This window comes from Vanessa cardui, chromosome W (assembly GCF_905220365.1).
Source record: "Vanessa cardui chromosome W, ilVanCard2.1, whole genome shotgun sequence".
Taxonomy (NCBI): Eukaryota; Metazoa; Arthropoda; class Insecta; order Lepidoptera; family Nymphalidae; genus Vanessa; species Vanessa cardui.
Window position 1 is genome coordinate 4,690,397 of NC_061153.1, and position 13,730 is coordinate 4,704,126.

The 13,730-nt window shown below is 37.1% G+C and overlaps 1 protein-coding gene across 1 annotated transcript; it reads left to right on the forward strand.

The window, feature by feature from the left end:
* Nucleotides 1-11,284: 11,284 nt before the first annotated feature.
* Nucleotides 11,285-12,769, forward strand: LOC124542468 (craniofacial development protein 2-like). The gene has a single exon (XM_047120411.1). It carries the CDS (start codon nucleotides 11,285-11,287, stop codon nucleotides 12,767-12,769), a length of 1,485 nt encoding a protein of 494 aa, XP_046976367.1.
* Nucleotides 12,770-13,730: the final 961 nt, after the last annotated feature.

The window sequence follows — 13,730 nt, forward strand, 5'->3', positions numbered from 1 at the left end:
TAAAATGGGACCCAACGGGAAGCACTACCTTTCAAACAAAAAAAAAATTATCAAAATCGGTCCACCCAGTGAAAAGTTATGAGGTAACAAACATAAAAAAAATACAGACGAATTGATAACCTCCTCCTTTTTGAAGTCGGTTGAAAATGCCCTGGCGTAAGCGGCGTATCGTCCTCAGGATCTGAAGACAGTGGTGTCAATGGACGGGAATTTAGTATTGCTTCGATCTGTGTTAACGTCGTGTAAAGCTCCACAAAAATTAAATTACTACAACCCAACACTCGCTGCAAATGGTATTTGGTTGACTTCACACCAGCCTGCCAACCACTCTGGGAGAGTCTGTCGAAATGAGGACTATATGCAGGTATAAATTTAAACTAAATCCCATCATTAGCCAAACATTCGCTTAAAGAAGCTGCGTTCGACTTAAGAAATTTTGATAAGTCGTTATACGCGCCGACAAATGAGGTACCGTTGACTGAAAATATATTCTCGGGCTTTCCTCTTCGGGAAATAAAACGATATAAAGCCAGTAAAAAATGATTACTTGTTAAGTCACTGAGTAATTGTAAGTGAATCGCCTTGGTGATAAAACAAATGAAAATAGCAATATACACTTCCACTAGCCTACATCCGCGACCCAGGCGACTAGCGCACATTACAGTGTTAGCATATTTATTTTAAATTGATCATATTTATTGTTTTAATGTATTAAAGTAGATATTATCAGCATAAATAATTCGATTTAAATAGTTGTTACAATTTGCGTTGATTGTCAACATCCGGTTTTGACTAAACTAAATTGTTTTTTTAAATAAATCAAAACCGGATGTTGCTACAGTCGGAGGAGGGGCGTGTTAACGTTAAATACTAGGAGTAAGTCTAGAAATGGTCATTCTTACTTTAATCGTCGAATTGGAAGGATCGAGCAAAATAATCAATCTTGTATCAGTTTTGAGTGTGAACCACTTCAGGAGAGATAAAGTATTGATTGTGAGGAGAATTTTTGTATTATACCGACAACAGGGCCAGCGTAATCGACGCCAGTAGATTGGAACGGGTAACCAGGAAGAAGCCGCTGCCGCGGTAAGTTTCCCATCAAAGGAGTTACTGTAGCTCCCTTCATTCTACAACAACGTACGCATTTATGAAAGCAAGCCTTTGCTAAATTTCGGCCACCAATAGGCCATGCATTAATCTTCTATGTTCATAGTCAAATAACGATTTAGTGAATTCATGAGTGGACTGTAAAATAATGGGATGTTTTTTCTCATATATAAAATTAGCATTATTGAGACGTCCCCCAACACGCATTAACTGTTTTTTTTTTTAAAAAAAACTACATTTAGACAAAAGGAGAAAATCATATATATATATAATGTATTTTTTTTCCACTAGCGGACAGTGATGATTACAAGAAAACATAATCTTATACTACTTATTATAATTATTGCTACACTTGTTCGCGGGTGTACCGTCTCCCACTGTGTTTCCGTCCTCGTTATTCTACAGTTATTAATACTCGTAGCGTACAATACTGACCTCTATATTAGTAACATGTGGGTCTAATACTAATTCCTACTAGATATAAAATAATAGTAGCTCTTAGCTATGTATACAGGTTTCATTATTATTATTTTTTTATACATCTAATACTACTACTACTTAACTACTTATCTATAACTACTTAGCTACTTATTATGGGTATAGGTATATCTAAGCTGACACTCACAATCCCTCTTACACTACTGAACAACATACTGCCTCGTTTTTTTGTTTGTTTTTTTTTCCATCCGAAATGAAAATCTGCCTTACTACTAGTGATATATTTACATACAGTTATTCAATATTTGGACTTATTTCTTCTATTACTACCTTGTACAATTTTGAGCGCGAATACCAGAAATTTGGTTCTTTTCGATTTGTCAGACATGATTGTACTAATTTCCTCAGGTGTTATAATGTTGTTAATTGTTAATTCTACGCATTAACTAGTTATCATCTAAATAAATATTAAATTTAAGAAGAACGCTCCTTTTAGGTAAACTGTGTTTATTAATTAGCAAATTGTGCTCAGGAAATGATTCACTTTGACTTTTAGAAGCATTCCATTATGCCCATGAAAACAAGTCCTGGTTCATTTTCACGCTTAATGACAGTAGCAATGTCGGGACTTAATTACGATAAATGTTTTGTGTATTTGGATAATTTAATTTGTTTCGGAAGAAATTTAGATAGTCATAATAAAATTTGTTAGATATTTTAACAAGGATTAGAAAAGTAATTTAAAGTTAAATCCTGATAAGTGCGATTTTCTTCGAACAGAAATTTTATATCTCGGACACGTGGTATCAGAGGACGGCATTAAACCAGATCCAGAAAAAATTAAGGCATTAATTAATTATCCGGTTCCTAAAAACGTAGACGTGCTTAAACGATTTGTAGCCTTTGCGAACTATTATCGAAAGTTTATTCCGAATTTTGCCCAAATCTGTATTCCATTAATGATTTATGTCGTAAAAATGTAATATTTAATTGGGATAAAAACTGTCAAAAATCATTTAGTACTTTAAAATAAATGTTAATGAGCCCTCCAATATTACAATATCCAATTTTCGATTATATTAACACATTTATACTACAGACAGACACCTCAGGGTATGCAATAGGTTCGATTTTATGTAATGCTGATCGTAGACCAATAGCTTACGCCAGTCGTAGTTTAAATAAAGCTGAACGTAAGTATCCAACGATTGAGAAAGAGCTTTTAGCGATTGTTTGGTCTGTTAAATATTTTAGACCGTATCTCTATGGACGAAAGTTCATTATAGAAACGGATCATATATTTATACAATATAACGGAGCAGCATGTCCGAGCCCGTTTTTAAAAAAACATGACGTCAGCTATGCTGTCAGTGTCAGAGTTTCGATCTTTATCCATCCTCAGAGGTTTGAAATTAAACTCAGGGAACATTCTTCTCTGATTTATTCCAATATGAGGCGGTCCGATCGCACCGACGGCTCGACCAAGCCTGTCGATACCGGCGGGCGCCTGATCTTTTATAACAAAAATAGGTGGGTAGACTTATTCACTCAACATAACAGCTGTTTACTAATACTATAATATTTCAGACTAATTGAATATTTCAAAATTCACTAAAAATTATTAATTTAACAATCAAACAGCTTTAAATTATTAAAATAATTATTTCTGGACACGTGTTTTTCTTAAATTCGTGGTTTCGCACCGACAAATATGACAGATCCTTCCAGTAGATTGTTAAAATTTCGGCTATTACTTGAAGAGTATGATTTTAAGGTTACTTATGTGAAAGGGTGTGATAATGTAGCTGCAGATGCATTGTCACGCATATAAATTAGTAGTGAAGAATTAAAGGCGATGAATGATCATATTTTGTCAGTACTTACAAGGGCACAAAAGAAGAAGCTTGATGAAAAACCTTGTAATTCTACTTCGGTTTCTAATATTTGTTATTATATATAATAAAAGATGAGAATAATTTTCAAATAGTTAAAGAGCTAGCTCAGGTTATAAATAAAATGCGTAAGTGGTCCGGACCCCGTTTATGCGTAATTAAAGGAGTTACAAAAGTTATAACCGAGGATACAAAAAGAGTTATATTAAACGATTATCATATCATGCCCACTAGCGGACACGCAGGAATAAGACGTATGTCAAATAACATTCGTAAAAAATATTTTTGGCCAGGATTAGAGCATGATGTTAAGCTTTTTGTAAAAAAAATGTAGTAAATTTCAACGTTATAAATATTTCAATACCATAAAAGAACTTATGACCATAACGGACTGTGGAAATTCAGCTTTTGATAAGATTTATTTAGATTTGGTAGGTCCATTGACAAGAGATAATAATTATAATTACATTTTAACGCTCCAATGCGACCTCACCAAATATGTCGAGGCATATTCGATAGCAGGTTAGGATGTCTATACAGTAGCTACAACTCTAGTAAATAATTTTATACTTAGATATGGCATCCCTTGGCAGATCGTGACCGATAGAGGAACTGAATTTATAAATTCTACAATGGAAGAGGTTTGTAAAATTTTAAATATAAGTCAATTACAGTCTACAGCCTTCCACCATCAGACCTTAGGATCACTTGAAAATAGTCATAAACATTTCACATTTTATTTGAGAATGCAAGTTAACAGTCATGGATTCCTTACTGGTGTTTTTCGTATAACACTTCTGTACACTCGAGTACAAAATTTACTCCATACGAATAAGTGTTTGTCAAACAATGTATCTTACCAAGTAATCTTAGGTCGACAATAGATCAAATTTTCAATTTTGATGATTATGCAATAGAACTAAAATACCGGTTACAAAAGTCACAAAATGATGCTAAAACGAACCTCGAAAAATTGTAAAGCTTTAAGAAAAATAAAATATTATAGAAGTATAAACCCAGTGGAGTATAAACAAGGAGACTTAGTATTGGTTAAAAATGAAAATATTAGCAAACTTGATCCATTATGATCTTGATCCAAAACCAAAGAAATGGGCTTTTCACACTGTTGGTGTTCCCAAGGCAATATCTTTGTCAGGCAATATGAAGGAAAGCCAGCTCGCTCTGTGCGCAATCATGATGACCTGTACTGCTTATATATGGTATCGAAAGCAATCTGATTTTTTTTTCTGTATATATTTATAATTTTAAGTATTACTTCTAAAAATAACTTAGTTCTTAGTATAACACGCATAATTGTTTATTTTATCGAGGTCATATGGTGGTTAACTTTTGTCTTATCAGTATGTGCTTCAAACAATCAAATTATTATTTTGGCAACCTATTATGTATTTTCTTGTAACTGTGTCTTTATTAAACGAGGTGTAGGTAGTTATGATTTTAATATTTGTCGGTTACCTTACAATCTCCGGCGGCTGGTGGTGTGAGATAGGTAAATAATACTAACGTAGATATACACGAGACTTACAATATACAAAGAAAAGTTCACAACGAAAGCACGGCACAGAGAGAATGTCAGAAGGAGAATTACAGTGGAAGTAGAAAGTTCAAGCACTGAGAGTAACACGCAATAAACAGAATTAAGACACAAAGCAGATAGTACATATAGACACAGAACGAAACAATGTAAAAACGATAATTAAGCGGCGCGAGCGCGAGTGACATGCAAATGGCGTCAAGACGTATATACGACTGGCGGTACGCCGTACGCGGTAGCTCCACCTTATGGGCGGCGCTTGCGCATCGTTCGAGCGATACTGCCGCTCCAGACGACGCTGATATGAACGCCGCGGCTGGCGCACGGGAGAATAACCGCGCGTTTATAAATAATATTAAATATATAAATGTTTTGTATTGGTGTATTGATAATTATAATATAAATACAATTTAATAAAATATATTAACGTGAGTACCTGTAATATTTATGTATACATAGATTAATGTAAATATTATTATAATATATGTGGTGTCTGTGCGTGTGTATATATATAAATGTGTGGGTGATCCCCACAGAGGTATTACTTGTGTGTCAGTTTTTGCAATTAGTATTTATCAAAATTTTCAGCTCTTTTTGTTTAGAAATTATGCATTTCAGGCGATAATCGCATGAATAGTTATGAGTTAGATTCAATACGTATAAACTGCCACACAATTCAAGAACCGGAGCAATGTAAAATGCCTATGCCACAGGATTACAACTTTAAAATACTTAATTTTAATATAAGAAGCATAAACAAAAATTTCGATAACTTTGTAACAACCCTAAAAAGATTTGACAGTTCTTTTGATATTATAATTTTAACAGAATGCTGGATAAACGATCTATCTATACTCCCAAAAATAGTTCCTATATTACCAGTTATCTTCAAAACATAATAAATCAAAACAGTGGTGTTGTAGTTTACACTAAAGAAACACTGAACGCTATTTATTATCTCTGAGCCCGAGCTACAGGATGCCAATTGCTCGCAAATCCAAATACCAGGTAATGTCACTGTGTTATCAATTTATCGTCCACCATCTTTTAAAAACACTAATAACTTTTTGTGCTCGCTTAATCGCATACTGGACACGCATTCTAATTTAAACAAAACACTAGTATTAGCCAGTGACTTAAATATAGATTTGTTATGCCCGACCAGCAATCAAGATATAGAATATTTATGCTTAATGGTCGAACATGGTCTTTTCCCTGCTATAACAAATCCCATGAGAGCAAATAAGTGTCTTGACCACATATTTACCAACAAAACCGAGGGATCCATTGGCATAGTCTGCAACAGTGACATAACTGACCATGATATTGTCATTCTTGGTTTATTACTAACTATACAACAACAACAAATAACAACAGCTTGTAAATTCCCACTGCTGAGCTAGAGGCCTCCTCTCCCTTTGAGGAGAAGGTTTGGAACATATTCCATTACTAACTATACCTAATCCAAAACCTATAAACTGATTCAGGATTAAACATGATATAGATGCGATTAAAAAAGACCTTAGTGAAATCGATTGGGACAAAACATTCAGCTCTGATGACCTTAACGAATCCGTCAACATCTTTGTTTTCACCTTTTTCAAATAATTAGCAAATATACCTCTAAAATAGCAATAAGCGTGGTGAGCGTGTTTTTAAATCCTGGATTACTCCCGGACTAATCCGTTGTATGTGGCATAGAGATCGTTTGCATATGCAATCACGAAAACACCCAAATGACATACTCAAAGTTTTTCAGGGCTGGCAAACCGAAGAGTCCGACTCGGAGAGTCATTCGGTTTGGGCAAGTCCTTCATTGTCCGATCTTTGAGGAGATCGGAGTCCTTTTTGGGTTTTTGTTTTTGTACATCAATAATAAATCCCACGAGTATGGGAGAAGTGACGGTCCATCCAGGTGGTGCCCCCTGTACCTGGATAAGCCTAGCGTAACTCGTCGAGGGTGTCGGCCGGTACCCTGACGAGGATCGCGGTAGCGACTGAACATCCCATCAGCCATGCACCCCCTCGTGCCGCGTCGCTACTTGGGATTCGGGGTGATTTTTATAGAGGTTGTCTTGCTCACGGTCCGGCCGGTTAAGGCAAGACCCGCGGTCCCGCTCGAAGCCGCGAGACATGATCCACGACACCTCACTTTGCAGGATTGCGCGTGACTCCTTCAGTCTCCGAAGGTCAAAAAACCTCGGAGACACAACACAAAACATGCTATAAACACCACAAAACAAATTCTTACAAATTTTACAACTATTTACAACGTGCAACGAAGATGGTAACAAATACAAACAACGAAACCAAACGTCACAACGAAAAACTCCCCTTTGCCACGAAGCCGCTCGCACAGTCCACTCTGCTAATCAGAGAAGTACCAGCCGTTTCCGACGACACCGTTGCCCAGGGTGCGCCACGAGGTCCAAGGTACATTTGAAAAAAAAATTTCGTGTTTTCTTCGACTTCGACGAAAAACTCCTAAAAAATAATACTTGCTATCCTTATTCGCTCCCTGCATTCTGATATTACATTGACTTACACTTTCTCCCGTTTTTACTCGTTTTCTGTTATTTTTTGTTATTTTTCAGTTTTTTCCTTTCACTTTATTCGTTTTCCGTCTGATCGCTTTGCGTTGTTCGGCGCGAGTATAGGGCCATCTGTTCTGCATCCGTCGACGCATCACACTCCCAGATCGGCCTCTCTGTTCGGGAGGTATCAGTGAAAATTTTGTCGCCTTTTTTCTTTGTTTACTTTCTGTTTTTTATGTGTATCTTTTTTATTTTCTACTAAATCCTTTTTCGTTTTTTGGCTCGATTGTAGGGCCCTCTGCCCTGCATCCGTCGACGGTTTTCACTCCCGGATCGGCCTCTCCGTTCCGGAATAATAATTTTTTTTTCATTTTCGAATCGATTAATCGTAAATTCAAATCTTCCCCAAATTCTTCCTCATCTATATCATTAAAACATCTTTTGGTAATTGATTTTCCCCCATCTTTTTGTTTTTTATGTCAAAGTCTGCTAGTATTAAGGGATGGTCACTTGGATTGTGACAGCATTGGGGTGTCTGTTATTATTAAATCTAAAAGTGTTGCTGATGTCTTAGTTATTCTCGTATGCTCCTGAACTGCCTGTATGTAATTTTGTTGATCTAAGGAACTTAAAAAATCTTTTGTGTCGTTTGAACTACTATTTAAAAGGTCAACATTACAATCAGTGAAGAGACATTTAAAACTGTACGTTGACAGGGAGCTCAAAGTTTCTCTTAATTCTTCTATAGAGTTTCCAATATTTTGTGTTTCCGGTCTATAGACAGTCCCGATGGCTAAGCGAAGCCCTTTGTGTCGTAACTCAATCCACATTTGTGATAGAGACGTTTTCGGATGTTGTATTATGTGAGTCCTGAATTTTTTTTTATATAAAAACCAACACCACCTCTTCTTTTCCCTGTAGATCTGGGTATATGGTTAAAAATATACCCTGATATTTGCAGCAGAGATATGTCATCTCCTTCTCTAATCCAGGTTTCGTTTATGGCCAATACATCAGGCGAATGCTTTTTTATAGAAACTAAGAGTTCATCTCGTCCTTCTATTGTTATCGTTATTATGATTACACGAGTATAGTGCAGTTTTAAATATACATAGAGTGAACGTGCATTTATTAATAATAAAAGTAAACATAAGACAAATAAAAATATATAAAGTAAAAGTATGAAAAGAGTTATCGATAAAAACGAAGTTAATGTGTAATTTAAACGCAACATCGGATCAAACTTAATCAATCCTAAAAATACGAAGTATATCTGATTCGAATTTTATTCTGATACTCGGTTTACCTTCGTTTGGTCTTGTATATATTCTTCCTTCTCGTGTCCAGGTAAATTTCCACTTAGACGTTTTAGCCGCAATTCGCGTCTTTTTGAATAATTGCCTGTTAGTTTTTGTCAGGCGTTCATTGACGCCTTAAGTTGAAACCCCAAAAATTTACAAGTTTGCTGTGGTGTTAAAACACTTTTATCAAAGTTGACTATAAATCCTAAGCATTGTAGAAGTTCCAGGGTCCTGGTGACGTTTGTACGGCACTCATCAAAGCTATCCCCGATGCACAAAATACTACGGATTTATAACCCTCTAGTCTAAGAAAACTCATAACTTCTTTCATTATTTTTGTGAAAATTCTTGGAGCCGTACAAAAACTATATGTGATGGTATTAAATTCATAAACCATGTTATTAAAAATAAAACCTTAATATTTTTTAAGGTCATCACAAACTGGTACAGAAAAATAGGCTTCTTTAAGGTCTATCGTAGCTAGGTAGTCATTTTGTGGTATTAATTTCATTGCAACCCTATGGTCTTCCATTTTAAAATGTGAAGGTTTAATTAATTTATTAAGCTGCTTTAAATTTAAAATAAAGCGTTTACCGCCATTAGGTTTTGGTGCGAGAAAAATACTGGAGATAAAATCTGGACTTTAAAGAGCGTACCGTTTTTAAGACCTCTAATTCATCGACAGTAACCAACGTGAAAATAGCTGAGTCATATTTATGCATCTCATAGTTATTGATTGTCGACGGAGAAACGTAGTTGCTACCAGGAATGTTCAAAAATGGTTATTTATCGTATTCAGATCATTAGGTTCTTCTGGTATAATATTATTATGCCTTTGTTTTATGTTAACATGTTTTTAAGTGACTCCAAAGTATAATTAAGTTTTTGATATTTGAGTTTATATGGAAATTAAAATAAGCCGACTTGTCTCGATAAATTGCTTGGGTGACCTGCGATTTTAAATCTTTATAATATTTTTACTTGTTTCCGACCCAGATCTTTTTACCTTAACGTGTGCCTCATTCCGATGATCCATCAAGAACTTTATATTATTCGTTATCTAGGGGTACTGATCTTCCTTAATAGAAATCATTTTAATAGGCGTAATTCTAAGTCAAATACCCACAACAAATTACTAGTGAATATGGTCACCATGTCGTTTATATCCTCGATATTCTTCACACTCTGCCAACTAATTCAATTAAGTGCCTCAGTAAGGTGTTCTGAATTAATATCTTTTAAAGGTCTAAACGCAATAGTTTTTGGTAAGACTTTATTTTTTTTTTAATAGTTATTTCGCAGGATATAAAGGCATGGCCACCGAATTCCGCTGTGTGGTCTACTGTAATTTGACTAACCGGAGTATTTGAGCAAATAAGATCAATCATAGTCTCACAATTAGGTGTAAAATGTGTTGGTTCTGTGACATATTGTGTTAAGTCACGAGTCGAAAGGAACAAGTCCAATGCTTGCTTATGATGATCTCGAGTGCCAATATAATTAATATTAAAATCTCCTAAAAAGTACAGATTATCATGATAGGGTAAGCTACCTATAAATTCTGTCAAGGCGTTAAAGAAAGTTGTAATATTTCCCCAGGGAGGGCGGTATGCTGTGCCGACAATTATAGTTTTGCTATTTATTTTGATACTTACCTACATTTGATCCACAAGGGGTGATATCGGATGTACAAGTGTACACGAAGATTTACCGCGTTTGACGTAATAACCGACACAGCCACCTCATGAACGTATTTCTGCTGGCCGTGGTATCCGTCTCACGTCGCATATATATTCTCCCTTCTCGCGTCCATATGAAGCGCCAAAGTCAAAGTCAAGCCGTCAGTGACGCCTGATGTGTCGGTGCCGCGTTGTACCCGCGCCGCCTTTATGATATCGTCGAGCAGAGACCGCCGCGCCAATCGCACGATCACTGGTCGCGGACGCTGACGTTCCTCACTCGATACTAGTGCGCGATTCGCGCCGGCTCGCTCCGCGCTCACAATATCGCAGAAGTCGAGAGCAATGCCTAATTTCTTAGTGACCGCCAGAGTCAGATGGACAGCATTCTCACCACTCCGTTTCGGCAAAACCGTTATTTGTATGTCATTTAATAGCGACTTTTCTCTCGGGGAAAGCCTTTGACCCTAGAGAGCGTGTCCCCAGGTGGTGGATAGGGGAACGCTCGTCAGCAGTCTCGACTGTTGAAGGGTAAGAGGGAAATTAAATACCTCTCGCGAACCAAATAAGGCCGGAGAGAAAACTCCGTCAAAAAACCCTGCTCAGGAGCTCCTTCAAGATTAGTGAAGAAGAGTTCTTGAGCGGAGATGAGTGTCTGGGTCGGGATACTCATGTCGGGATGAGGTCAACGACGGCACTCAAGTCTTCCAAGAAGATTACGACCTTGGCGTCAGGTGGCAACCGGCCGTAAAAACCATAGCCAATATTTATACCAATCATGAGACAAAGCACAAAAGTAAAGAGGAATAATGCTAGGGCGTCCCCCTTAAGCGACGTTGGCGAGGATACTGCCAGTAATGCTAGGGCGTACCCCTTAAGCGACGGTAAACCAAGAGATCGAAACATGTTGCCAATGTCCCAAGTTCGTATTGCGACTTGGAATATTGGTTCCATGAATGTACGCAGTATTGAACTAATTGATATCTTGGAAAGACGCCACATAAATATTTGCTGTGTGCAAGAAACAAGATGGAAAGGGGCTAAATCACTTAACATCGGTAAGGGGTATAAACTTATATACAATGGAAAAGATGATACTAAAAATGGAGTTGGAATAATTCTAGATCAAAATCTCAGCCAAAACATCGTTGAGGTAAACAGAATTAGTGACCGTATCATAGGTGTAAAAATGGCTTTTGAAAAGCAGGCATGTTTAAATGTAATCTCTGTGTATGCGCCACAATCCGGGTGCTCAGATGCGGATAAACAGGAATTCTGGGATGATCTGAGTGTTTACATAAACACAATACCCACAAAAGAACAAAGACTTATCTGCGGAGACCTTAATGGACATGTGGGTTTAGACAGAAGCGGCTTTAGAGGACATCATGGTGGATTTGGATATGGGAAACAAAATAATGAAGGAATCACAATTTTAGAATTTGCCGTCCTACACAATTTAGCAGTAGTAAATACATTTTTCCAAAAAAAGGATGAGCATCTTATAACCTACAAAAGCGGAAAATTCAAAACACAAATTGATTATATTCTTGCCGACAAGTCGAACATAAAGCAATTCAAAGATTGTAAAGTAATACCGGGTGAACCGCTTACAAGCCAACATAGACTACTCATAGCATCGATGAAGCTTAAAAGGCCTATAAAAATACAGACTCCAAAAACTGAGAGAATTAAATGGCAAGAAATCCACTCAGAAAAAGGATCCGCTTTTCAAGAGGGCATCAGAAACTTCATGACGGAAAATCCCCCTGGAAATGATTCTCCCAACACCACTTGGTCGAAATTTGAAAATAGGTGTCTTACTTTAGCGAAAAACGTGCTAGGAATCAGTAAAGGCCCACCAAGAAATGGGAAAGATTCTAAGTGGTGGAACAGCGCTACTAAAGAAAATGTAGCAGAGAAAAAGCGTCGGTTCAAAATATGGCAAGAAACCGGCCTGGACCAAGATAAGGAGCTGTACAAAGAAGCAAAGAAAAATGCCCGAAGAACTGTGGCAATTGAAAAAGACAAAGCCGATGTAAACCTCTATAGACGCCTAGAACTAGCAACGGACACTGAAATTTATAAGATAGCAAAGCAAAGACACCAGAACAGTAAAGACATAATTACAACTAAATATATAAAGGATGAGAAAGGAGTATTGCTCACGGATGACAAGGACATATGTAGGCGGTGGTATCACTACTACAATGAGCTCTTAAATGAAGAATTCCCACGAAAACCAGAGAAAGTTGAACCATAAGTACAAGGACCTGCCAATGGCATCACCTTAGCAGAAGTTAGAAAAGCTATTTCTAAGATGAGAAATCACAAAGCGAGTGGACCAGACGACATACCAGCCGAAGTTTGGAAAACACTTAAGGACGGGGAGGTATGGCTTTGTGAACTTTTTAACAACATCCTTGAAAGTGAAGTCATGCCTAACATATGGCGTACGAGCACACTCGTTCCCTTCTACAAAAATAAAGGGGATGTTCGGTAATGTGGAAATTTCCGTGGGATAAAGCTGACCTCACACACCCTAAAAATCTGGGAAAGAATCCTGAGCGAACGCCTATCAAATCTAATCACGGTAACCGATAATCAGTTTGGCTTCACACAAGGAAAGAGTACCACCGATGCAATTCATGCTATTAGATTAGTGATGGAGAAAGCCCGTGAAAATAAGGAGAACCTGATAATGGTATATATAGATCTTGAAAAGGCCTTCGATCGTGTACCAAGATCCATCATATGGCAAGCCTTAAGAGCACATGGTGTCCCTGAATGTTATGTCCGACTTATTAAGGACATGTATACAAATGTGCAAACGAGAGTAAGAAGCCCAGCGGGCCGTTCAGAGAGCTTTACCATAAAAGTAGGGGTTCACCAAGGCAGCGCATTAAGTCCGTTACTTTTCAACGTAGTAATGAATTATCTAACTTCTAATATACAAAAACCAACACCGTGGAATCTCTTATATGCTGACGACATAGCCCTGATATCTCATAACCCACAAGAACTTCAAGAACACCTCGAACAATGGAGAGAGTCATTGGAAGCAAATGGAATGCGCATCAGTAGAACTAAAACCGAATGTATGATCTGTAACTTCGACCCAACAAATTCCATCGATACCACCATTAAGCTTGACGGCGTAAACCTTCCACAAGCAAAAACTTTCAAGTACCTAGGCTCAGTTATCTCCGATAATGGGACAATTG